Raw genomic sequence first — 27,571 nt, forward strand, 5'->3', positions numbered from 1 at the left:
TCCTAATTCTGATCTATATCCTCCTCTTCCTCAGACCACTATAATTGAGTATGTGAAGCCCTCAGACCTGAAGAAGGACATGAACGAGACCTTCAGAGAGAAATTCCCCCACATCAAGCTCACCCTCAGCAAGATCAGAAGGTACGTACTAGACTACGGACATACCCTTCACCACAGCCACTACTGACATTTGCATTGTTATATTTTGCCCTTACTGCAAAGACCCATTTCTTGCATTAACAACAGTCATGTTTTGCAAGTGCATTTTAGGCACTTTAAAAATTATTTTAAGCAATCGCAAGTCATTGGCTGCGTCCCATTTTTACCACTTCCACTCATTTTTACCCCTTACACTCGCTTTTGCGCATTCACGTGAAAGTGTAGGGTGTCCCATTTCTTTGGAAGGCGATTGGAAGTGCAAAAAAACACTTCAAAATTCCCCTTCAAGTCATTGTCATCTATGGCCGGCCTAGTGCAGATTTGACTCCTACTGGGGCAGGAGAAACGCCTTCTTGTCCCTCTTGTCCTGCTTTAGTGCGATTCTGATCCAGGAGAGCAGTAGAGCAAATTCAGCCGTGCCATTGCATTCACCCTGCTGAAAAAGGTTATAAAAACTACTTAGTGTGGCCTTAACGTAGTGCCTGTCACAGCAGAGGGTCATAAAGTGACCTGAGCCGGACTCAACCGCGGCTTACCTCGGGGCATAAAGCACCAGCGTAAAGACTTAAGGACACTGGAGCCGCTTACAGCACAGTACAATGCCTCCCATTCACCACAGTCACATTAATATTCTTTACTTAGTGCATATCCCTCTCGCCTCGGGCCAAATTCAGCATAGTACAGTAAAAAAGGCCTCAGTTCCTCACCATACAAATGCAGTTACTGAAGCAAACCGTGATAGGAAAAAATAACAATGACAGGCTAGAGTAGTGTTTCTCAACGGGGACTCTATAACCCCCCTCGGGGGTGTTGGGGAGCCCTGGGGGGGGGCATCAAGAAGGACACAGCTGAAACGGGGCGGCGCCTAGTTGCCATTGGGGGGAAGTTAATTGTAGTCTTATTTATTTTTTAATACGGGGGGTGAAGTCAGGGGGGCGTTGGGAGGATTTTGATGGGGTCCAGGGGGTGTTCATTCAGAGGGCTACAGAAATGCCCCATAGTAGTGGGCAGATGGAGATGGTCAGGACTGTGCTGTGCTGCTTTCACCGTACCTCCATTCAGCCGGCCCGTCTTTGTGTAAGATTATGGTGTAGTGTATTACACAGAGGAGGTAATGGGCAGGCTCTAAGATGCTGTTGTATAACTTAACTACCCGAGGCTGTTTGCATGATGACTGGAACTACAGTAGAAGTAGTGCAGTGGTACAGCACATTAACCTCCAAATAGCAAGGCCTCTCCTTACAGCACTCCTTCACAACCACTCGCAACACACACACACACACACACAATCAAAGTGATACATTTTCCTCTCTCTCTCTCTCTATCTCTTAAGGGCCGTACACACACGTCGCTGCTAGTTACTCGCTCAGCTGATGAACTCAATCGAATGTCTACGTGTTCCAGCGAGTCTCGCTGGCGAGTATGCGAGGAGAGTACAAGCGATGCGATGTGGGCGGGTTCCGAGATAAATTTATTTTATCTTCGAGCGACGCGAGTTAAGCGAGTAACCAATTGGAATGCAGAATACAGATTATTGACAGGTGACGTTGCCCCTGTGGTGTTCTGACCACCCAACTTCTGCACGCCATCACACTTTGGTTAAAAGTGTTGAGGAAAATACATACAGTGTACACCATCAAAGGCTCATATGCATGGTTGTGCACAGCACACGATCAACGTTAAACAGCGCAGGCCTACATTTTGTTTCGTACGGACGTTATTGGCGCGGACAGCGGGAACCATGACAACCAGTAAACAAAATCACTGGCAGCGACGTGTGTGTACGGCCCTTTTCTCTCTCTCTCTCTCTCTCTCTCTCTCTTTCGCACACATACACTTCATCGTATATCTCACACATCAACCCCTATCTCTTTCTTCCTCTCATCTCCTCCTCTTCTCTCTCTGTGCACCCTTGTACACCCTTCTTTATCCTATCTCTGCTGCTTTCACTTAACCCAACCTTTATCTTTCTCTCATCTCATCTCCTTTGCCATCTCTCTCTCTCTCTCTCTCTCTCTCTCTCTCTCTCTCTCTCTCTCTCTGCCCCCCCCCCCCCCCCCCCCTCTCTCTCTCCATCCCCTCTCCTCTCTCTCTCACCCCCCCCCCCCTCTCTCTCTCTCTCTCTCTCCAGTCTGAAGCGTGAGATGCGTGCAGTGAGCGAGGAGTGTGGTCTGCAGCCGGTCTCCGTGGCGATGGCGTTCGTCTACTTTGAGAAGCTGGTGCTGCAGGGCCGCCTCAACAAGCACAACCGCAAACTGGTGTCAGCCGCCTGCGTCCTGCTGGCCGCCAAGATCTCCAGCGACCTCAAGAAGCACGAAGTCAAGCAGCTCATCGACGTGAGTCACTGAGTCGCGTGCGTGCGTGCGTGCGTGCGTGCGTGCGTGTGTGTGTGAGCATGACATTAAACCAGTGGTGGCTGCATGCTGATGCATGCATACTGCTCGCAGCTAAGATCTCCAGCAACCTCAAGAAGCACTAAGTAAAGCAGCTCATCGACGTGAGTCACTGCGCGTGTGCGTGCGTGTGTGCGTGCGTGTGTGTGTCCGTGTGTGTGTCCGTGTGTGTGTCCGTGTGTGTGTCCGTGTGTGTGTCCGTGTGTGTGTCCGTGTGTGTGTCCGTGTGTGTGTCCGTGTGTGTGTCCGTGTGTGTGTCCGTGTGTGTGTCCGTGTGTGTGTGTGAGCAAGACATTAAGAAAGTAAACTAGTACTGACTACATGTGGCTGTTGGCTGCATGCATATTGCTTGCAGCCAAGATCTCAAGCGGCCATTGTGGGGTGCCAGATGTCCCAGATGTAAGGTGAAAATGCTACTTTGTGGGTGTGAGAAGGTAGTCTAACCCTTCTCACTGGTTTTAATGACTTACAAAATTGACGCTTGTGGGATGAACTTCATAGACTGAACAGACACACACGCACACATACACTCGCACGCGGATCTCGAAAGTTGCAACACATGCGAGGCTCGCGGCCGAGAACTTCGCATGATGAACTTTGTTCCATCAGTCATGTCTGCATCGCGGAATGCGCACCGTGGGGGCATCAATGACTTGTGGGGGGAGACTGGGTTTAACGTGTGTATTTGAATGTGTAAACTGTTTTGATGATGTGGTCAACTTATTCATATATCACGGGGATTTGGGAATGTGTAATATGTGCGCAGGGCAATTGTCTTTTGTTTTTGTGTTTGTGATTTTTGTAAACCGGCAGCAGAGTAGGCTATTACGGTAAGAGCAGTGTAGGCAGCAATTGTGAAGCTGTGTAGCTATTGGATAATTGAATGTAATTAGTGAATTAGCCCAAGAGAAGGGTGTGTTTAAAATGTCCGTGTCACTCGGTGCACGGGAGATTCAGAATCAGAGACGGACAGGTGCGCGCGCGAACAAGGAGCAGCTGAAGACCAGAAGGTAGATGGCTCTGCGCAGTCTTAGTTTGTTAAAATGTAGCTAGATGCTGCTGATGTATCAGAGTAAGTTAGAAACGCTGCCGTGTCCTGTTAAAACGTGTTCATTGTGCCCTCGTGCATATTTGTTTTGGTGTCAGAAGTAAATAAATAGAGCTCGAATACTTTTCTAAGCCTTGGTCGCCGTGAAGTTCCTATCCTTCCATCTGCACTCCAGCCGCAAAGTTTCATCTTGACGAAGGCAAAGCAAGCGTTTTTCCACAGTGGGGCCCATTAATCCAGCTGTGTTTTTCTTGGTAGTTTTGTTGTTACTGGTAAAAGTGAAAGTGAAAGCCTATCTGGGAAACTCCAACTCCCATTGTCATTGTGACACAGCACTCCACAGCACGCAAGTGCACACTGCACACAACGAAACCTGTGCAAGGGGGCAGCCCTCAATGGCGACCCTAGGGAGCAGTGCGGCAGGACGGTACCATGCTCAGGGTACCTCAGTCATGGAGGAGGATGGGGGAGAGCACACTGGTTGATTGCTCCCCCCACCAACCTGGCGGGTCGGGAGTCGAACCGTCAACCTTTGGGCTACAAGTCTGACACCCTAACCGCTTTCCCATGACTGCCCAACCAAAGTAAAAGTAAAGGTGTAAAATAAAATAAAAAAAACATTTCCTCACTGGCAGGTTATGGTTAGGGATTGTTTTGGTGTGGGCACAGTTGAGCATTCTTTAGCCATTGTTGGGGTTAATATGAATGGAAGTCAATGGGAGGGCCCTATATTGTTGAGGATGTGTGTAAGTGCGTGCGCGTGCATGCATGCACAAGTATGTGCACTGTTTAGTGACACAGAGTTATCAAAACATGTCAAAGTAACACTCAAATGATTCATGTAATGTACAGTATAAATAGCTTGGTGTCTTTTATTTGGCAAGGATTCATAGGCCACATACATCTATTTTGGCAGGTGACTGGTTCACTGAGTTCTCAAAGTATACTGACGCCCTTGCGTGATCAAAGCAGGTGTACTGCCTGTCAAAATCCAGCTGCAATATATTATGGGGTGTCATTTGTAAATGTGCCTTCTGAGTAGCGCATATATTCTTAGGTACCTCACGGCACGTTCCTGTTTTTAGCACGCCTGCCTCTCATGAATAGGTGTGCTGAACAGCTGCGCACACCATATACAGTATGCGCCGCACACACACTACACAACATCAGAGGTGTCAATAGTAAAAGTAGATTCAACACTAGCACATGATATTACATAGCTGTTACACCATGTAAGCCATTGTACCTAATGAGAGAGATGGACTGTGCTGTATTGTTACTGGAAAAGACTACAAATCTAACAAGGACCCATCACAAACTTGATCCAACCAGTGCAGGTCAGTTGATCGTAAGGCAAATACACAGGTCCACTGGTTACTTGCATAAGTTACCCGTGTTAGGAGGAAACTGTTACTTTTTTTTACTTCTACTTTACTTTTGACACCTCTGCACAGAACACACGGCACCACACATCACTCAGCTCTGTGTGTACTCTGATCAGGGTGCATGAGGGTGGACTCTTGTGTCACTTCTATCAGGGTGGGGTGGCGGGGACAGGCTGTGCCACAAGAATGACAACAGCACATGACGTTCTCACATGACTGCAGTGCTTTCTGGCCAATGTGGTTTCACTTCTCTAATTGCTTTTTTCCCCTCTCCCCCATTTCTTGTTTTTTTCTTTCTTCTTCTCTCTCTATTCTCTCTCTATCTCTCTCTCTCTCTCTCTCTCTCTCTCTCTCTCTCTCTCTCTCTCTCTCTCTCTCTCTCTCTCTCTCTCTCTCTCTCTCTCCTACAGAAACTGGAGGAGCGTTTCCGTATCAATCGTCGGGAGTTGATTCCTCTGGAGTTCACAGTGCTGGTTGCCCTGGAGATGGCTCTGTACCTGCCCGACAGTAAAGTCATGCCCCACTACCGTCGCCTGGTGCAGCAGGTCTAGAGGTCACCGGCGGTGACGGTAGCCCTAGCGACGTTGAACTCATGCCACACGATTGCCAATTGGTACAACCGATCTACCAGAAACGGTCGTCGTAGCGACAGTAGAGTTATGCCCCACTACCGTGGCTTGGTACAACAGGCCCAGGGATCACCAGCGGTAACGAGTAACGGTAGTCTAACGACTAACGGTAGCAACAGCAGTCATGTCACACACTACCCCCGTATGCTACAGCGGGTCAAGATCACCGCTGGCAACGGTGGCTATGGACACTGGTAGTCGTGGCGATGGATCACCCAACGAGAAAACAAAACACCCGACCATGATTGTTCCTCTTCTGAAGTCGCAACTCTATTGGACGTACACGATTGTGCAGACGTTTTAAATGGTTACTATGGTATCTACGGTAATAGATCTTCAAAAGTCACAATCAAAAAAAAAAGTTGTAACATGTCTTGACATATCGTCGTCAGTGAATTTTACACAGTAAGACATGTGCGCATGATGGCAAATCATTAATCTTAAACAGCAGACTATGTACATGCACCAGATGGGATGAGATGGGATGAGATGGGATGGTTTTATATATATTTAGGAAAGGTCTCGTTTTGACGATTTGTTTGAATTGCACAAAAACTGCTTTTAAGACAGGTCTGTCCTGTAGGCGAATGGATGCCATAGTTGTAGTGAATTTGACTCGCTGATCAGCGATTGTGTGTGTGTGTGTGTGTGTGCAGGAAGCACACGGTCTACGTGGTCTCAGATCATGTGAGAGACTTGTGACTTAAACAGCTAGAAGACGATTGTCTGATCTGCTGTGACCTGCAGTAATGTTTGGTCTGGCGCCCTTCGTGTTCACACTTGTACATGTGTCACTATGTTGTACTACATGTGTATGGTTGTGCAATTGTGAAATGCATGTGTGAAGAAGTGTGGGTATTTTAGGTGCGTGCGTGCTAGCCTCTCCTCAGGGGCGAATGTGGCATTCTGGTCCGTAGGCAGCCAAGCGTATGCTCTATGTTAGAGACGCCGTTTTATTCGCACATTCATTGTGCCGGACGCTCTTCTTATTTAACAGTAGCCCTCATACATTATCGTGTCCCTTACCCCCCACCCCTTATCGTTACACACTTTTGTATTCACCATGACATTTCTCTTAGTTGCCATTACCCCATATCACTCTTATTGTTTTTAAATATTTTGTCCTTCTTCAAGATCACCCTCTCATCCCCAATCTTTTACCGAAAGACAAAGTGTAATACGAGAATAGAATGGAGGGCTTTTTGAAATATTTTGAAATGTGTCTTTTTTTGTTTTTAAATGTTTTAAGCCACATCTATAAGGGGTTTTTTTTACTTTTTTTTTTTACTTTTTTGACCCCCTCCTTGCTGTTGACATAATTTATATACTTAACTTTTTTACATTAATTAAAAAAAGAATGGAAAAACATCTTATATTTTTGCACAAGGATATCTTGTACCGTAGAGGGTCTCAGAAGGAAGTAACAAGTGAAACAATCAGAACGTTCACGATAAACTTGGTTAGATTCATGACTGTCACCGTTCATATTCTCACCATCAGAGAAGCACCTGCGCAGCAATGAATTCACTTCTAGAGCTTTTGACGTCTTCTGAATGTTTTTCCCCTGTGACTAGGCTGTGACTTTTATTTAAAGTGTGTGTGTGTGTGTGTGTGTGTGTGTGCGCGCGTGTGTGTGTGTATCTCCAGTGTGAACGGTTAACATAACAGCACAGTGTTTCTCAGTGAACTCAACCTGGCCACACCTTTGTTTGAAGCACTGTCTGTCTGTCTGTGTTGTACTGGTTATTTGTTGGATAACCATATTTAAGGTTCCTCTTTAGTTTAGCTGAAAAGTGCACTGTGTAGAATGACACAGTTTTTCTTATTTGTTTTAGATTCCTGAATATTTTAGATGATTAGTTAGTTCTGTGTACTGTTGCGGGTAAGTGAATGAAGATGATCATCTATGATTACTACGATTGTCAGGAGCAGACCATACGACCACTGTGTACCTTTTTTATTTTGTTTCCAAAAAATATCTTGCACACAACAGCAATCTTAGCTCCATCCATCCAGGTTTATTCCTATTTTTTCCAAGGTATTTATTTCTTCAGTTTGTTGTATATTCATGGTACTGAGGCATATGTATGAAATGCTCGCCACCTGGTGGACACGGTCAGTATGTCTCATCACTTCTGATAAAACTATTGTCACCTGTTCTTATGTCACAGTTGTAATTGCTTTCTCAGGTACTTTCGTAAAAGTTGTATTTAAGTCTAACTTATTCTATCTTGTGGCTGTTATGCCCTTTGGACGTCAAGACTGTTTTGTTTTCTAGAAGGTGGAAAGAGGATCTTGTGGAAGTGTTCTAATGGTGTGTGTGTGTGTGTGTGTGTGTGTTTTGACTTATCGTGTATTTATGCGTCTGTATATTTATTGCCAATCCGTCGTTTTCCCTCTCAAAGTGACAGCGTGTAAGTAAAACATACACTGTGAGCATTTTTCTGCCATGAAAAGTGCCTAAGAATCCAATATTTCAAAAAAGGCTGTCAAAAGCGTTGGCTGTCGTAATGGTTATTTATGTTTACTTTATTTCCTTCTTATACGTACTTGCCTTCAGTTGCACCTAGTTCTGACAGTGTCGTGTTACAATATCGTCTTGTTGAAGAAACATCTCTCATTCTTGACCCATGCAGTGTCCTGCATTCTAGCTTGAATGTTATGTGTTAAGTGTGTGAAGGCGTGTTAAAAAGCTTTACTGTATTCACAAGATTGAAACACGATGCTTGAAGCCTGTGGAAGTCTACCTTCGCAGGGAATGTAACTGAACTCTTGGTTTCTTTCTGTTTGTGTGTTTACTGTGGCGTGTGTCCAAGTTTTCTACAGTATGAAGGTCACCACACTGTAAAGACTATTGTGGGGTTTTTAATGGTACAAAGTGTGTGTTTACATTGTGTTGCTGAAAAGCATGGAGTGTGTCTGTGTGTGTATGTGTATGCGTATGCGTATGGTCCTGTTTTTGCCCCCTCAATGTATTTTTGAAATCATCTTGTTGAGTCCAATCTGATTGTGAGCAGTACTTTGTTGAAGTAGAACCAATGGTTGGTGTGAAGACATGAGTGATTTTTTTTTTTTTTTTTTTGTAATGTCACTCTTATGATTTTCAAAAATAAATTATATTTTCTGACTGTTTATCATGCGCTCTGTGTCTTTATTTCTCAAATGTATTCATGGTTACTGGGATCATTTTAATAACTTGCAGTTGCAACTGCATTAATCCCGCCCTGCTTGCAACTGTATTCACATCTAGTTGGACCAGCACTGCATGATTTAAGTGGGAACATCACTGAACACAGTAAAAGAAAAAAAAAAAGATTATATGATGAATTGTATTTAAATAACATCGGTACACATCTTTGGACTTCACAAGTGAACGTTACCATTTTGCATTGATTCCAGTCTCATTCCTCAGGGAAAGGGAATAAATAAGGGACAATAAATTAGAGGAGCCAGTAGAGGGAGAGGTAAGGAGAAGACAGAAGGCTTCAATCTAAACGTGTGTCCTTGTCATTGTCCTTTTAATCTAAGCTCATGTCCTCGTCATCGTCCTTCTTGTCCTCCTTGGGCTCTTCCTCCTGGTCTGACTTGCTCCCGTCGCCTTCCATAGCTTTGGCGAACGCCTCTACGTCTGTGGAGGGAGAGGAGCAGTGTGAGTTTGGATGACGTGTTGTAAAGTGCAACGTGATTTAAGCCTTTTTGGAGCAGATATGTAGATGGGAAGATGAACATGCATACGTTCTATCAACGAAAAAAGTATTATTTTAACAACTTGTTCAGAATTTCACGTAATCAGGAAATCAAATATATGTGGGTGTCCTGCACCAATCAGAAAATGTGTTGCAAATTGGAAACAGAACTTAAATGTGCTTTTTTCACTACACTAACCAGGTAAGTGAGTGACTAAACTTGCTATCTGGGACAGCTCCAGCTAACTGTTCATTCATAGTTCAGATGCTTTCTGGAATGAGTCCCGATGCACGTGTAGTAGTAGTAGAGTAGAGTGCTTTATTGTCACTATTATACAGTGAGATGATGTTTGGAAGCAACCCACAGATGCCCACAAAATTAAAGACGTATTAACAGTATAACTAATGTGATAATAAAACATTAAACTATACAATACGCAATCAACTGATGATGGTGTTGCTTAATTAACACCAGACCATCTCACAAGTGTACCAAGCAGCCTGTATGGTATTTCCCAGGCTATGTGTAGTGTAGTGTACAGTATTATGTTTTCTGGGCAAGCTCCAGATACATGTGTATCGATAGTAGATCAAACACAGACCTCCTTTGGTGGCGGCGTCGACTGCTTCTGAGGGAAGACCGAACTGGTTCATCAGAGGACCCAGCTGTCCCGACGCCAGGGCACTGCTGAACATACTCATGGCCTAGACAGGGAGACAGTTGAAGAGTTTATTTGCAAAAAGGTGTATCCAACATTTTTGACTTGGGCATTTTATTATTGAAAATGTCTTTTCAGAGGTCCTATCAGATATGTGTGATTTTTTGCCATTCAAATATTTTGAGAACATACTTTTTTCAACCTACTGTATATACCGGTAAAAGGCATTTTGCAATGCAATGCATTGGAATGCCCAATACAAAAATGTCAATTTCCCAACATTCTACAAAATGAAGATACACCGTTTGCAAATAAAGTCTTCAATAGCAGGTAGCAGGTTTCAGTCAGGGTTTCTTGATTCATTTTGAGGGTGCTGGCCCTTGCATCAAACTTTTTTTTGTGTGCACAAACACGTTTCGGCGTGTGCCTTCCTCAGTGTGCAACACTTGTTAATGCAAGGTTTGCCCCTTTCTGTTTGACTAGACACAGGGAGACAATAAGTAAGGGTTAACGTTCGGCGAGAAGGTCGCTACCGTGGAATAGCAGCACGACAGAGAGAATCTTTAGACCCCGACGCGGAGCGGAGGGGGCTTGTTCTCTCTGAAGTGCTGCTATTCCACAAAGCGACCGACTCGCCGAAAGTTAACCCGCTTATTATATGGATATACTTAAATGATTCACACATGCGGGGTCATTTCTTTAGACCTATTTAATGTTAAGATTGTTGCTGCGCAAAACAAAACAGTGCCGTTGTGGAACACCGCTAGGCAACAGCTAGGTAGGCTAGCCAGGACAACAGGTGTTGTCTATCACAGCAGCTGATTAGAGTGACAAAAGACCGGACCCCCTGCGGAGTGATATGAAACATTCGCTTTAGCCACTATACAAGCCAGTGGCTTTAGCAGTGAACGTCTTGTTGCCATTGACAGCGGTAGCCAGGACAACGGGTGCTGTCTATCACAGCAGCTGATTAGAGTCTTGTTGAAAAGTCGCTTTAGCAGTGAAAAGTCTTGTTGCCATTGGCAGCGGTCTGTTATAGACCAACCCGTCCGTTATCGAAAAATAACAGACGTCCGAACGTTGGGGAGCCCCGTTGAAATGAATGGAGCATTCGACAGATGACGTCACAACCATATAATAATACACATTAATGGCTCAATTCATTTAAACCGTTATTGAGACATTCATTTAAACTGTAACGAACTTTAATGGCAGACTAATCAGACCCCTTGTCATTATGATGAGGGTGCTGTATGAATAAGCCTTCATAACCTTCAAGGAACAGTCCATTACTTTTGGAAATGTTCTCATTTCCCACCTTCTCTCAAGTTAAATCTTTCAATTTTACCACTGAGTTGTAGCTGTGTCTGCTGATGTTGCATAACTTCTGGGATGATATTTGAAGTATATTAAGACCTTTTTTAAATGTAACAAACAATGCCCCATTAAAAAGGCCAGGATCTCAGAAAGGGATGCACAAAAAAAAAGATACGGTGCGAGGTTCTAGGTTCTAACAAGTCAAGGGTAGTATAAGCAATACGATTGTTTATTAAAATTGGCAGGACTTCTTTAATTCATTACATGTGGGCATGGTCTGCAGATTGACTTCCAGTTCTAGAGAAAAATAGCGCCATACTGACTGACAGGCCAAAACTGAAATGGATGGAAGATGACATATCCTCAAACTCTAAAAATAGGGCAAGTTGCTTTCAACTCAGCTCTCTTGACATTGCGACATTTTCATTCAGGAATATGTGCAATACATGCCTAGTGTCGCTCCTTAGACAATCAGACCTTCAGAGTCGGTGTTCACTTGCATACCTATATACCAGAAGTAATAGAAAACTAGGAGGACTACATCAAAGAGAGAAGCACATCGGGGAGTTGATTGGATGGCAATAGCACAATCACATTGAAATTGCTTTCAAAGAAGCGATAAGTGTAAAAATAGCCAGACAATTCATATTCAAAGCCTGGCGGAAATAAAACATCCAACAGAGAAAAAAAAGAAAAATGGCCAATTTCCTCAAAAGATACCTTGAAGAAAAAAACAGTCATCGCCACTCCTTTGGTCTTATTTCATTCCAGTAAATGTGATTGAATTTAGATACCCCCTCTGGCTCTCGGCCTTCACACCTAGGAAAATTTAATAACTGAATGTAGCGATTGTCTCTTCTCTTTTTTTATCTGGTGGGGAAAATGGGAACACTTTGAATCCCGTGGAATTATGGGATGTTTCTTTTTTTCCTGGTGTGTGTGTGTGTGTGTGTATGGGTGCGTGCGTGCATGTGTGCATGCGTGCGTGCCTGCGTGTTACTTGCTAGAACTGGAACTGGAGAGGTGAGGGTGTTGTGCAGTGTGTGCAGTGTGTATTTGTGTGTGTGTGTGTGTGTGTGTGTGTGTGTGTGTGTGTGTGTGTGTGTGTGTGTGCGCCTGCGTGTTACCTGCTGGAACTGTGGAGAGGTGAGGGTGTTGTGCAGTGTGTGTGTGTGTGTGTGTGTGTGTGTGTGTGTGTGTGTGTGTGTGTGTGTGCGTACGTGTGCCTGCGTGTGACCTGTTACAACTGTGGAGAGGTAAGAGTGTTGTGCAGTGTGTGTTTGTGTGTGTGTGTGTGTGCGTGTGTGTATGTGAAAGTGTGTGTGCGTGCCTGCGTGTTACCTGCTGGAACTGTGGAGAGGTGAGGGTGTTGTGCAGTATGTGTGTGTGTGTGTGTGTGTGTGTGTGTGTGTGTGTGTGTGTGTGTGTGTGTGTGTGTGTGTGTGTGTGTGTGTGTGTGTGTGCGCGCGCGCTCCTGCGTGTTACCTGCTGGAACTGTGGAGAGGTGAGGGTGTTGTGCAGTGTGTGTGTGTGTGTGTGTGTGTGTGTGTGTGTGTGTGTGTGTGTGTGTGTGTGTGTGTGTGTGTGTGTGTGTGCGTACGTGTGCCTGCGTGTGACCTGTTACAACTGTGGAGAGGTAAGAGTGTTGTGCAGTGTGTGTTTGTGTGTGTGTGTGTGTGCGTGTGTGTATGTGAAAGTGTGTGTGCGTGCCTGCGTGTTACCTGCTGGAACTGTGGAGAGGTGAGGGTGTTGTGCAGTATGTGTGTTTGTGTGTGTGTGTGTGTGTGTGTGTGTGTGTGTGTGTGTGTGTGTGTGTGTGTGTGTGTGTGTGTGTGTGTGTGCGTGCGCGCGCGCTCCTGCGTGTTACCTGCTGGAACTGTGGAGAGGTGAGGGTGTTGTGCAGTTCGTCAGTGCTCTCTGGTCGGGCCTCGTGTGTGTGTGTGTGTGTGTGTGTGTGTGCGTGCGTGCGTGCGTGCGTGCGTGCGTGCGTGTGCCATGTGTGCATGCGTGCATGCCTGCGTGTTACCTGCTGGAACTGTGGAGAGGTGAGGGTGTTGTGCAGTGTGTGTGTGTGCGTGCGTGCGTGACTGCGTGCGTGCCTGTGTGTTACCTGCTGGAACTGTGGAGAGGTGAGGGTGTTGTGCAGTGTGTGTGTGTGCGTGCGTGACTGCCTGCGTGCCTGTGTGCGTGCCTGCGTGTTACCTGCTGGAACTGTGGAGAGGTGAGGGTGTTGTGCAGTTCATCTGTGCTCTGTGGTAGGGCCTCCCCTGATGGCAGGAATGGCAGCAGTCTCTCCTGCACCTCTGCATTGGCCAGGATAGGAGCCATCACCTCCGGGGTCAACACACTGGCTAGATCCACTGCATTACACATACAAAGATGTAGTGAACATTTTTAGTCATTGACCTTGTGTTTGGTGCTTTATGTTTACTTTATCATATATCATGTGTTTTGTTTCTTTGGTGTATTCTTTTAATTAGATATACCTTCTTGGTCATGTAATACTGTGGGCCTTTACTTGTACATAGTGCACCCATTATTATTTGTTTTGTTGTCATATTTTTGTATTATTATTCATTGTAATCCTTTCTTTTAGCTTAACACCAATTCTTATCCAGGGACTACAGATAAGAATTAGCCTTGTGGCTATAATCTGGCTCAATTGTATATTGTGCACTGTCCCTCTTAAATAAACAATAAATGAAATGAAAATGAAAGACAAAAGACAAAGCAACATTAACCGGCCGCCACATCTGTGCAAAGAGGCTATGGTCCACACATAAGGTCAGGTACGTTTCAGCTGCAGCACACGTCAGGGCGGTGCAATGACAGCCAGTGTCAGTATTGTATGGATTTTTGTTTGTTTGTTTGTTTTCAGTGGGCTATCTAAGAAGCGTATTCATTGCAGAATATCAAACACCAATTACTAATCAATTTATGGGCATTGGATGCGACCTGACGTATGAGCCCAAAAAAAACATCTTTGACCCATAAACAACACACACACAGTCATCATAATAGTGGATTTTTGAACAGGGAACTTTGTATGATTACACAGCTAGTTCACAACCACATGATTCCCTACTGACTGAACTAGACTGTGAGCTGCTCAACTGGCATTTTCAAGGGGTCCCATGCATTGGCCTAACTGTATTTCTCCATTGTTCTGCCTTATCCTGACCTATACGAGGACATTTTCCGCATCACCTGTCTCAGACAATGAGACAAAAGCGCTGCCATGGGCCACCAGTCACTTGGGAGCTGAGGGCCAGAGACACCAAGCTCAACACTAATTTACCTTTTTAACTGAAAGTCCAAATGATGGTGTGAAGAGAAATAAATAATTCATTCATTCATTCAAATCATTCATTCAAAACAATACAAAAAGTTGATGCAGTTCCCTTCAAAGCCACTTCTCATCTCCCTGAGGCCTCATGTCTCTGTCTTACACAACATGAAAAAGTGCATAACTAATTATATGTAGTTATTATATGTACTGAATGGTATTAAATGTGAACCCTGCTAGCCCAGCTGTGGCTTAGTCAGCTGGGCACTGGACTGCTACGCGGGCGACCCGGGTTCGATTCCTGGGTCATTTCCTGATCCTCCCCAGTCTCTCTGTCCCACCATTTCCTGTCCCACTCTTCACTGTCCTATCTGTAGTAAGCTGAAACCCCCCCCCAAAGAGTAAAGCCTGCTCACCTCCTTGTCCACTGGCAGGGACGTTCATGGTGGCCAGGATGCTCTGGAGGTCGCTGAGTTGGATGGGCTGTGTGGGGGTGGGGGTGGGGCTGGATGCCCCCCCTGTAGTGCTGCTAGTGGTGCCACCACCGGCGCTGGTCACGGTGCCACCCGAGGGGGTGGTGGTGGTGGCGGCGGGGGAGGAGGAGGTGGTGGCAGTGGTGGTGGTGGGGGTGGTGGGCACCTGGGACGAGCCCCCCAGCCGGGTGGCAGCGGAGGTGGAGGAGGGGGTCACCGCCGTGGACTGGCTCCGGGAGCTGCAGGAAGAAGAGGGATGGAAGGGGACGAGAACAGATGACCTGTAAGCATGGCATAAAGACAGGTCTGGGCCCTGCTGTGGACTAACGGTAGGGCACTGGGTTACCACACTGGCGACCCGGGTTCCATTCCGGTGTTCTGTCAAGATGAGTTGCTTCGTCGAGATGAGCTACCAGTAGCCAAACTCAACAGTGGTGTCCTATCTATTTATGCTGCCTCGTCGAAATTAGCTACCTTGATTTTCATTCCGTTGAGACGCTTCAATAACTTGCCGATAAAATATTGATTGTTGACAATTTTAAAACGAACAGCGTGTCTCGTCCGTGCCTTTAGACTGTTCCAGAGAAGTTTCTAATAATAGCCAACTATGAACTAATAGTTTGCCAATTGAATATTGATTGTTCGTTTTATTTAGGCTACTATTTTAAAACGAGCAGCATGCGTCCATGCCAGACTTTTCCGGAGAAGTTTCTAATAACTCAATATGATAGGTTATATAGGCCTATGGGAACGAACACAGCTCCTTTGAAAAAAAAAAAAAAAGCTGCGAAATAGCCTATTTAAATCCAAGCTGAACGCTTATGTTCCCAGGACATGAGTCTTGATCTAAGTGAGAGCTTTTGCTTAGCATTTGGTCTGCCGCATAGAAGTTTGATGCAACGTCGGGTGTGGGAAATTGCTTGCATTTAAACAGACATCCTGTACATTTTTAGATGACATGGGCTAATTAGGAGAAGTTAAACGCAATGAGAGAAAACCTAAATTGGGCCTACGTCAGATTTTCTTAAATCAGTAGCCTAGGGTTGATTATTAGATGTCAGGCTATTTTAGAATGAGTTTGACGCAGGGTAATTTTGCACAAGGAAATGGAGAGGGTATGCGCAATGACTCGGTGCGGTTGTGCATCTCTCTCACCAGCTAGGGTATGTGGCACGGATGCCTCTCTGTTCTGCAAACCTTAGAACTATTATGTATAATAGCTTTGCGTGGCGTTGTTGCAGTTGATATTTCACATGTTTAAGATCAGCTGTTCGGTAGCTCAGCTCGATGGGCAATCACCTGCAGAACTCGCTGCATGGAGGTGTGCATGCGCGCACATGCTCAGTAGCTAAAAGGAGCACATCTCGACAGGGAGCTCATATCGACAGGACACCGGTCCAGGTCATTTGCCAACCCTCCCCCATCTCTCTCTCCCACTCACTTCCAGTCACCATCTCCAACTGTCCTATCAAATAAAGGCAAAAAAGCCCTAAAAATATATTTAAAAAATAACAAAATAAAGACGGGTCTGCATGTTCTTCATCTTCATTTTTGGGCAGTCGTGGCTCAGTGGTTAGAGCACTGGGTTGGCAACCCAAGGGTTCCCAGTTCAATGCCCGACCGAACCACGGCTGAAGTGCCCTTGAGCAAGGCACCTAACCCCCACACTGCTCCCCGGGCGCCGCTCAGCAGGCAGCCCACTGCTACGGACTAGTGTGTGTACTTCAATGTGATTCACTAGTCCAAATGGGATAAATGCAGAGAAAGAATTTCCCCTAGGGGACCAAAATTGGCTCCAATCCAAATTGGCTCCAATTGGCTTCATCTTCTTCTTCTTCTTCTTCACCTTAATTAAAATAAATATAATGAATAAAACCATTATATTCATAATCATAATTAATCATTTTGACTAAATAAGGAATTAAATGTCAACAAAGTCACCCTATAGTCTACCATGTTGGTCAGAAGCCCCATAATGCACGTCATACCTCCACGTTGTAACAGTCATAGTAATAGTTAACTACCACAGCACTACACTGCTATGACATAACACGATGCCTTTAGTAATGCACTATGGCTTGGTCATTGCCATTCTAGTAACAGCAAATTTATACCGGCGTGTCTTAAACCTTACGTGCCTTGAGGAGGAACTGCTCGTGGCTGCAGCACCACTGCCCAGCAGACTGGCCATGCCTGGACCCGCCAACGCCCCCAGACCACCTGACAGACAGACAGAAAGAAAGAAAGCAAAAAAGAGAGATAGAGAGGGGAGGGGACAGAGAGAGAGAGAGACAGACAGAGACATACAGTGAAAGACATACAGAGAGAAACAGACAAAGAGAGAGACAGACACATACAGAGAAAGACATACAGAGAGAAACAGACAAAGAGAGAGAGAGAGAGGCAGGTCTCCAAATTTTCTTATCATCAATGCTTTGTGTAAGACGAGTGGTACAGAGTGGTACAGATATTACAGAAAACTGCACAAATGGAATCCAGTTACTTCCCACCATTAGGGATACAGTTGATGCAGTCACTCACCGAGACCCCCCAATCCAGTAGGACCAATCAGTTGCATCAGCTGGTTGTGACTCATATTACCCAGAAGGCTCTGCAATCCCCCTTCTCCTGGAAGACAGGGAGAGACAATTAGTCTCACATTAGAAAACAATAACATGAGGGCATTTGTCCGATAAAAGCTGCAGACACTTTTTTTAGTACAGCAATACATAATTGTAATGGAACAGCATAGGAATAAAAATGAATGTAGCACAGGAATGAACAACTATTATATAGGTACAAACGTTGTACACAGTGTAGAATTCTTACAGGACCTTGTTCCTTCAGCAGCTTCAGTATCTCCCAATGCAGAGAGTTCATGGCTGCTGCTGTTGCCATAGACAGGTACACACACACACACACACACACACACACACACACACACACACACACACACACACACACACACACACACACACACACACACACACACACACACACACACGCACACACACACACGCACACACACACTACTGAATCCTTCATCCAACCTCATGGTTAGTGCACATTAAAAAACACAGAGCTGGCCCTACAGTGGCCTGACGGTAAGGCACTTGTCTACTATACAGCCGACCCGGGTTCAATTCCCGGCCCGGGTCCTTTGCCGGCCCTACCCCATTTCTCTCTCCCACCTCACTTCCTGCCACTATCTTCACTATGCTGTCATAAATAAAGTCAAAAGACCAAATATCTTTTTTTTTAACACAGAGATGCCTCTCCAACAACTCTCTGCACAGACAGTACAGAACCTCCCTGCAAAGAGAGCTTGTGGCTTTGGTTGCTGACAGACAGACAGACAGACAGACAGACAGACAGACAGACAGACAGACAAACAGGCAGACAGACAGATGAACAGACAGACCAACCAACAGACTGACAGACAGACAGACAGACAGACAGACAGATGTGGCCCTGTGTGCATACCTTGCAGAGAAGGCGGACAGACAGACATGCAGACAGACAGACAGGTGGACAGATAAACAGACAGCATGGACAGATAAGACAGACAGACAGACAGACAGGTGCACAAATAAACAGATAGCATGGACAGACAGACATGCAGACAGACAGACAGGTGGACAGATAAACAGACAGCATGGACAGATAAGACAGACAGACAGGTGCACAGAAAGATACGGTAGATAGTCCTCAGTGCGTATAGTACTGTACCTCCCAGGGCGGACAGTTCGTGGCTGCTGCTGCTTCCGCTGCCCAGTGTGCCGGGCATGGGGGGGTTATTCAGGTACTCATTCACCTTCCTGCAGTGCTCCTCATCCTTATCCGTCTTAGGCTCCTATAGGGATGGAGAGAGAAGGCCTTTCGTTAACACTACAGCCTACACATGCACAGTGTAAACCACATTCACTCTGCATTACTCTCCTTATCTTCGTTTTCCAGAAGGCTCGTAGTGGTGGGAAGTTGAATAGAATGGCTTTTATTGGCAATGTACACTAAGTAAATCGTGCACACTAGGGCTGTGCAATATATCGAATTCATATTGTGATATCAATATTGCTGTCAAACAATATCGAATATCGAATTGAAACAATGTTTTTGTCATTTGTCTATATATACTGACAAAAGGTAGGTTATGCAAAGAGCAATACACTCCCCTCCACTTGAGCACAGAGCAAACTTGCTACCCAAAACTTGTGCAGAACACCACTGTTTCTCTATGGCCCTCCACTCACATTGCTGAAGGGAGGGAAGATTGTGAATTGTTTAGCACAATCATTTGTCTTCAAAAGAAATATTGTCTAAATAATCGCAATGTCAATATTGACTGAAATAATCGTGATATTGATCTTTCTCATAATTGAGCAGCCCTAGCGCCCACACACGCAGTATAATGAGGCTGATAGTAGCTCAATATTGCTCCTTCTACTATTGCTCCGTACGTAGGTTTAGGACACACACACATAACAGAATAAAACACAAAGATACTGCAGAACTAGTACTGCAAATATATAATAAAAGAAAGCTAGAAAAACAAAGCCAAAGGTGGAAAAGCATATCCTGTTACTGAAACGATTGCCACTCAGCATCAATAAATCGCTTCTGATCTGATGCAATGTGTTTGTGTTCCTTCCTGCTGTGGCTGTCCGGACGTGTGGGGGAGCTCTACTCTGTGCTGCTGCCATATCGCCTTACAGTACCTGCATCCGGAAGAACAGCCTCTTGGTGCCCTTACCTGCATCCAGAAGAACAGCCTCTTGGTGCCAGCCTTGAACTTGAGCACGTACACACGGCCTGTGGTGCACTGAGGAACCCTCTTGAACTCGCAGTCATCAGGGAAAATGATGAGGTCCTGTGGAGGTGACACAGGGCAAGAAGTATTGATAGTTCTCCTGCACACGACTACAACCTCAATAAGTGATCTTGTGCACCTTATCTTATTGCACATCCTGTGGTAATACCCAACACCTCCTAAAACGGCCTCAGAATTGTGTTTGCCCTACAACTTTATCCTGACAGCCCCCCAAATACTTTTAAAACAAACTTTATTTCAAAATGGAGCTTTGGTGTACATTTGAGCACATGGGACAGTCTTGATATTACAACAACTGACAGTAGCATTGGAGTTACCACTATGGCCCTACTATGTCATGCTATGCTGATATGCCATGATGATAGCTTCTACGGTATCACTTCAACTTGACCGCTGTGAAATAACTGTATGGGGGGGGATGGAGGGGGCTGTGGCACGACGCGCTAAGCCCCCCACATTTGGGCTTTCATGCCCTTGGGGACCCCAGTTCGAATCCAAACGCGGCCATTTCCCAATCCTCCCCCATCTCTCTCTCCCACTCACTTCCTGTCAGCATCTCATACTATCCCGTCAATTAAGGCATAAAAAGCCCCTAAAAAAAGACAAAGAAAAAGAAAGAACTGTATGGGAATACTACTTACATCATCCACGTTCCCAGTTGTGCGGTCCTTCCAGCAGAAATGAATCAGGGAGTCGTCTGTCTGCTGGACGTAGACCTGACCCTTCCGCTTGTCCGGAGTCACTGTGCTTCCCTTCAAGGTCATCTTCCCGGCCCGGAACTCCACCAGGTATTTACTGGAGGAGCCGCGGGAGCCGGACACCAAGCTCGGGAACAACGCTCCTGACGACATCTTCTTGGGCTGGGCTGGCTGCCTTAAAGGAACACCATGCAACTTTTGGTTGGTTCGCTTACAGTATGAGGCTCTCCTTAACCCTACAATAAGAGAAGTGCCAGCCTGCTGATCCATGTTCCCATGATCAGGTCACAATGCACTGTATAGTAACTTATATGTATGAAAAAAGAAATGACTTAAAGGAATACTATGCAACTTTTAGTTAGTTCTTATACAGTAGGCCTATGTGCAGGGGTGAAAGTAGTTTTCGCTTCTTACCGGTGCTGCTCCCCACCCCCACCCGCAAACAAACAATAAACAAACACAATACAGCACTACATATCGCCTCATGACTATTTTGGGTGTCTTCATAGGAGGACACTTGTCTAAAATGGCATAGTGTGGTTGCATGTGTTTTCTACTGAAATAGCAGACCTTAATTTTTCAAATATGGGTTTTTGGGCAGCATTAAACCTACTATCTTACTGGTACTGCGCAGCAGCTGTAAATTATATACCGGTGCTGAGCACCTGTGCGCACCTGTCTACTTTCTCCCCTGCCTATGAGGCTCCTCATATGTCATTCGCTCCCTGATTGAAAGAGACATGTGCCACTGCCAACCCAGCACAAGCCTATTTGCAGGTCTGAATTTGCCCCTACAGACTACAGGGGCAGAATAATCGTGGCCACGCTGTAATGGGTAAAATCAAGACTTAATAACCAGTGCGTAATAGCTATGTTACTGATTGACAATTGCTGTTCAGTTTAAGAAAAATCCAAAATGTGGTCCATTCAACATCTTGGAACACGAGTGCATTTTAGAGAGAGAGAGAGAGAGAGAGAGAGAGAGAGAGAGAGAGAGAGAGAGAGAGAGAGAGAGAGAGAGATGTTTGTGGCACAGTAGTGGGACTGTTGGCCTACAGAAAATGCCAGTCAGTTGGTATATTCTAAATTATCTAAACTTAGTATATTCCAGCCTGACTCTTTTCGTTTGACTGAAGATAGGGCAACAGCTGCGCCTTTACATGCCATTGCACTACCGCGTGTCCACAACACCGAACATTCGCCTGCTCCAGTGATGCGCCCGCTTTATCATCTCCGAGCAAGCACCCAAACGAATAGCCTACTCAGTGAAACGCTGTCATGTTTTGTTAGCTTTATGTGACCGGACGGCTAGGTCAGACCTGGGCCATAGACCTACATCGCATACCACAGGGTCCGACGACAGAACTGTGGGTACCAGAAGAGAAACATCAGTGTCTAAAGAAGTTACTGGTCCACATTTTGCGCATTTGTTCACATCTGACGAATAAGAAACAGCCGGCAAACATTAAGCAGCAATGGACTACACCAGAATACAGCAATAATGTGCGTACTTACAATTCACTTCCAGACGATGCGCTGGTACACACAGTAACCAGATAGTCCGTGAACGGTACACTGTTTAGGGGGTGGGCTCTGCGCAATCTTGCATGGCGATTGGTTGGGTGTACAATAGCTTTTCCCTTATTGGCCACTTTGGTGTCGGTGATCCTGTGGTGGGGTCCCATCCTAGTTCGGTGGAGGAGGATTGCTGCGTCAGACCAGACAGCCCCTCCATCCCGCATCAGGACCAGATCAGAGCAGGACCCATTGTAATAGCATGCATGTCCAGTTGAGCACAGCCATTTCAACTATGTGCTTGTTGATGTGTGGTAGGATAGCATAGTGAATAGTGGTTAAAGAGATGGGCTTTAGATCAGACGGCTGTTCCGTCGAATCCCCCTTCCACTCCTTACCTCACTCCATGACTGAAGTGCCCCTGAGCAAGGCACCTAGCCTCACGTTGCTCTAGGGCTGTAACCAATACCCTGTAATTAATGAAAATAACAGTACGTTGCTTTGAATAAAAGCAGCAGCTAAGTGTAATTATCACAGGTGCCGAATTAGGGGGGGCACAGACCTTTCTGACCCCCCAAATATTAACGTGGAGGGACAAAGTCTGTCTTTACACCTAATATGAAGTAGACTTATACTGTTTTATATCGCTCAAAAAGTACAAGGACCCTAGCACAAATACTTCTTGAGCGATAAAATGATAACCAAGATTTGAATGTAATGATTACCATTACATTAAGGTCCTTAACACATACTTCTTGAGCGACATACGGTACTAAGTCTAATTCATAGGGGGAACTGACACGTTTTGACAACACAAGAAAACAGACCATTAGAATTAAAAATGTATCTTTTATTTGTGGTATCTCATTTATTATAATATATTGCTAGCTTACAAATGACCGGTTACATTACATGTAAAGTGTGTGTCCTACTCCCATTCATGAAATAACTATTCACATTTATATCTGTACACAGTCGTGGTTTGAAGACACACAGAGCACTAAGTGCAATTCCATGAAGTATGGATAGGTGGCGCCACAACATCTACATCATCATGTACAAACACACATGGCTGAGGTTAAGTTACGTATATTATGGCTCCCTTTCGAATCCCTGTGCAACAGCAGCAGACATAGTGGCACTTTAAACATTTCAAAAATATCTAATCGCCACACAGGATCAGCCTGCATGTGCTTGGCTTGGCTGATCAGCTCGCTGCCACGCAAGTTAGGTGGCTGCATACAGCAGAGCACATTATGTGGCGAATAAAATGTCACTGTGTGCACACTGGTTGGATCAGTATTGCATACACACGTAGCAAATACAGTATGTTGGTGTGCGTGTTTGCATTGGGTTGGGGAGGGTGGTGGGCTGTCTTTATGGGGATAAAAGGGGGGTGGGTGCTGTGTTATTCTCAATAACAATATAGTGAATTATTAGGCTAACACAGATGATACAAAAAACATTTAAGTCACAGCTGCTTATGGCCCTATGAGTGAGACTCCCTTTCTCCCCTCGTGTGGACATGCCACAAAAATGGTGTCATATACAATATAGACATATACAGTATGTGTATATCTATACATGTATGTATACATAGGTCATATGTAATTTTACATCACTATTACTACTCTACATGGACAGTATGGGATATTACTATAGCATACACTTGAAGCTATGCAATACCTCGATTTACAATCTGAGTGTAGTTATTTTACTGGGGGGGCTTAGGCGTAATTCAAGTCAAGGTACTGTATGTGTTTCTGCCCTGTCCCTGCACCCCAACCCACCCCAAAGCCCTATTTATAGTTCCATTCAAAATACCCAGTGCAACCAGCAGACGTGGTTAAAAAAGACCCCCCCCACCTCCCCACTGCACTCGCATGACGCTAACTGAAAACGAAACCGCACACGAGAACTTTCTTTCAGACAAGACACCGTAGATCCGCTGAAAACTTACAGTGGACGGCAAGACAGCTCAAAAAGATAAACATTCTGTAGGATTTTTTGCATAGATTTTCACCACTCCACTGCCTACCAGTGCAGTATCTGAGATGTTGCTATTGGTGTTGAGAATTTGGACTGAAGTGCTTTTTTGATGTAAGCACTGCAGCACTGTCTTGCTGAGGTCTTATCTTAGAGATAACTTAGGAAAGACAACCAGACTCAGCAGATCCACGACATATACATTCACCACCCGGTAATTCCATTTGCAGTATATGTCTCTCCCTGCTAATTATGCACTGAATATAAAAAGAGAAACTACTGTATGTTAGGTGCTATGTGCATGTGTGTGTGTGTGTGCATGTGTGTGTGTGCGTGTGTTCAGTAGATGTATGTTGAGAGAGAGTGTGTGTCTGTGTGCGTGTGTCTTGACAGTGTCTTCACTTCTGTGTATTCACAGTCAAAAAAAAGCATGCCGAAGCAGCCCACACTTCTGCACCCCGGAAGATAGAATAGTAGAAATGAAAAAATAAAAATCACCCTCCATAAAGTCCTTAAGTTCTATGGCTTTTAGTTTCTAGGAAATAACTGCTTTGGCAACCACAAATCCACTCTCACTTGTAAGCTCTTCAAAATATTAACGTTAATTAGTTCATAATAATTGTGAAAAATAAACCCACCGTATAACTTTTTTTTTCCTTTACTGAGGAAGTTATTAGAACATCATTATTAGAAGCAGCGTTTCATTATTCCAGAGTTCTAGTTGTAAAACCCAAAAGGAAACGAAAAAAAAAACATCATCTGTAGTACAGGTAACATAGTCAAGCATGCATGTGCGGCTATTAGGCATACACATTGTATAACGTTAGCTGAACGCGTGTGCGTTTTGTAAATGTTTTGCCAAGGTCAGGCCACTGTTGCTCACTGAGATTAGGTGTTCAAATTAGGGTAGAGGTTGACTGGCCGCCCCCCTCCCATCCCTCCCATTGTAAATCACGGGTCTATACTACAAAGCTGGTTCAGGAGTCAACCAGGTTAAGTAAATCATCTAATAGAAGATAGTCCTCATGTATTAAGATGATTTACCTCTTAACTTAACCTGATTTACTCCTAAACCAGCTTTGTAGTATAGGCCCCAGGTGTGCCGTGTCCAAAACCGTAAGAAGGGAGCAAGTTGTACTGGGATGGATTTCTCGAAACCATAGTTAATAACTATGTTACCTACTTTGTTGTTTGCAATGCAATTTCCCATTGGCAACTTTCGAGAAACATACCCCACTTTTGTTGATAGTACTTTATAATAACCATCCACTACAAATGGTTAATTAATGGTTTAATATGTCAATGATTGCTAAGTATGTTACTTACACATGTAATTATCGTTTCATAAAATGTGAACAATTCAATATTGAATTATACACTTAATGATGTGCTATTTATTTACAGTTAATAAGAAAAGTGTTACAATTTCACATTTCCATAAACTGGTAAAGTATTTGTATGCAACATCTTCAGTAAACATTGTTTGCTATCTACAAGTGATTCATTCATCATTTATAAGCAATCAAATATGTTATTGTAATTGTAAAATAAACCAGTAGTTAAACATTTGTAGTGGTTGTTTATGTTCCCTACACAGTGCACGGTAGTAAACATTTCAGATTACGTCTATCTTTTTTTAAAAATGTATTAACTCTCTTCATAGGCCATGCTTGTTGTGTGGCAGAGGTTTTAGTGAGACCACAAGTCATATTGGCTTGACATTGAGGTGCAATTTTTGTCAAAACATTTCAGAAGCAAATATCCTTACTCCACTAATGTATTTGTCATCTAAAATGTATTTGAAGCTAATTCCAAAAAACTGTCGAGGGAGCTTTTCGCAGAAAGCAAGGCCATCATTCTCAAGAGTCTACCATCACAGAGGTCAGGTTAGTGGACAACAAATGGTATTACATACCGTGTGCACGACGAAAACATTGGCAATTGATTGAAACTTTAAATAGATTCATGATTGTGTCATAAATACCATAGTTTGCTTTTTTCCTTTCCCAATGACTGAAACCTGGTTAGAAAGTGTTTAGAGAAAGCCCCGAATACCAAAAAAATGTCACAGTATTTGAAAAGATTGAGACAGTTGCACCCCCCCAAAAAAACAAAAAACAAAAACAACAAACACACACCTGACTGAGGCGAGTGCCCCAAAAACGTCACCAAAAAAGTGCTGGGGGCGGGATTAAGCATGGTTGTCATGACAACAACCACAGATGGCAACTTAACTGTGACATATAATCCTCCATTGTTAAAAAATAAAACTATAACCAAAGACAAAACAAAGCAAACAAAAATAAAAATACATAATGGAGAGAAGGTAAAATCCAGAAAGATACAGAGAGATGAATGTCCAGGTTCCAGTTGAAGAGTCCCTTGTTGTGGAAGATGAGAAGCTCCATCAGTTCAGTAAACTGTTACGCTTAAATTCAATCTCAGTTTCTAGAGGACTATTTCTGTTTAAATATCTAGATGGTGTGAGGAGAGGTTAGAGCAAAGACCACATGATATGAGTCCAATAAGCGAAAGAGAGAGAGAGAGAGAGAGAAAGAGAAAGAGAGAGAGAGAGAGAGAGAGAGAAAGAAAGAGGCTCAAAGTCAACCCGTCCTCCTCTCCTTGTCTTCTCCCTTGTTTCCGTTTCAGTAGATGTCAGGGCTGTCAGTAAACTTCCTGTCAAAGTAGCCGCCCTTGTAGAGCCAGTCCTGGTTGCCAGTGTGGGGGTTCTTACCCTGGCTGAACCACCTGAGAAGGAAGAAACACCAAGAAACACAAAGACAGAGATACAGTTACATACATGCATACATACAGCAGGAGGAAGAGTGGTTACCCTTGTGCTAAAGCAGTGGTTCTCGACCTTTGACTTCACCATAAACCTCCCAACGTCCCCTTGACCTCATCATACTGCCCCATCGTTTCGGTGGAGCTTTCCACTGTGTTGTTTCAGCAGTTTATTGGAGCCCAGTCAGCAGATTAGATACAGTAGGCTACTGGGTAGTTACATAAGTAGAATTACACAGTCTGCCTGCGCTAGTAGGCTAGGTCTTGATGCTCTGAAATTAGGCTATGTTATGATCATTTCCAGCCTTATCTTTTTTTAAGGACTTTTATTATTGTCTAAGTGTGTGTGCGTGTGTGCATGTGTGTGCGCGCTCACGTGGACCACGGACAATTGGCACTGTGCGGCAGCCTCCAGAGCTGGTGTGTGAACGTAGGAATTGGGAGGGAAAGTGGAAAACAGCGATCCTAGCGGTTACGTTCCAAACACCAGGGCGACCCTATTGAAACTCCCATAGACGAGTTTTTAAAAAAATCCCACAAAGATATGACTAGGAACTATAACACCAGACACATTTTTCAGCGTGCACAATAGGATGAACTACTACCTGTGAAAATCCTGAGTCATTTTTTGCCCTTATAAGAAAAATAGAAATTGTGTCAATCTGGTCGGAAACGGACTACAGCTCCCAGCATGCTCAGCTTCGCGCCTCGTTGACAACACAGAG

General features: G+C 44.5%; 3 protein-coding genes across 6 annotated transcripts in view; 1 reads left to right on the forward strand and 2 right to left on the reverse strand.

The window, feature by feature from the left end:
- Nucleotides 1-8,746, forward strand: part of cables2a (Cdk5 and Abl enzyme substrate 2a) — a 31,049-nt gene extending 22,303 nt beyond the window's left edge. For both annotated transcript variants that reach the window (XM_063208597.1, XM_063208598.1), the window contains 3 exons: nucleotides 35-141; nucleotides 2,291-2,495; nucleotides 5,396-8,746. In XM_063208597.1, the coding sequence (XP_063064667.1) occupies nucleotides 35-141; nucleotides 2,291-2,495; nucleotides 5,396-5,536 (453 nt within the window). In that variant the 3' untranslated portion in view covers nucleotides 5,537-8,746. The remainder of the gene's footprint in view (nucleotides 1-34; nucleotides 142-2,290; nucleotides 2,496-5,395) is intronic.
- A 178-nt stretch (nucleotides 8,747-8,924) lies between these two features.
- Nucleotides 8,925-22,124, reverse strand: LOC134456937 (proteasomal ubiquitin receptor ADRM1-like). Of its 2 annotated transcripts, none has more exons than XM_063208600.1 (10): nucleotides 22,077-22,124; nucleotides 20,505-20,736; nucleotides 19,786-19,902; nucleotides 18,765-18,888; nucleotides 17,577-17,660; nucleotides 17,174-17,255; nucleotides 14,979-15,274; nucleotides 13,479-13,636; nucleotides 9,903-10,005; nucleotides 8,925-9,242 (listed from the first exon to the last, which is right to left on the reverse strand). In XM_063208600.1, exons 2-10 carry the CDS (start codon nucleotides 20,712-20,714, stop codon nucleotides 9,133-9,135), a joined length of 1,284 nt encoding a protein of 427 aa, XP_063064670.1. In that variant the 5' UTR covers nucleotides 20,715-20,736; nucleotides 22,077-22,124; the 3' UTR covers nucleotides 8,925-9,132. The 2 variants fall into 2 exon arrangements, with proteins under 2 accessions (XP_063064670.1, XP_063064669.1); XM_063208599.1 differs by having other exon boundaries at nucleotides 17,577-17,663.
- Nucleotides 22,125-24,238: 2,114 nt separating this feature from the next.
- The window catches only part of LOC134456941 (oxysterol-binding protein-related protein 2-like), a 28,897-nt gene continuing 25,564 nt past the window's right edge, over nucleotides 24,239-27,571 (reverse strand). For both annotated transcript variants that reach the window (XM_063208613.1, XM_063208612.1), the window contains one exon: nucleotides 24,239-26,810. In XM_063208613.1, coding sequence (XP_063064683.1) covers nucleotides 26,708-26,810 — 103 coding nt within the window. In that variant the 3' untranslated portion in view covers nucleotides 24,239-26,707. The remainder of the gene's footprint in view (nucleotides 26,811-27,571) is intronic.

The sequence above is a fragment of the Engraulis encrasicolus genome, chromosome 10 (genome assembly GCF_034702125.1).
Source record: "Engraulis encrasicolus isolate BLACKSEA-1 chromosome 10, IST_EnEncr_1.0, whole genome shotgun sequence".
Classification (NCBI taxonomy): Eukaryota; Metazoa; Chordata; class Actinopteri; order Clupeiformes; family Engraulidae; genus Engraulis; species Engraulis encrasicolus.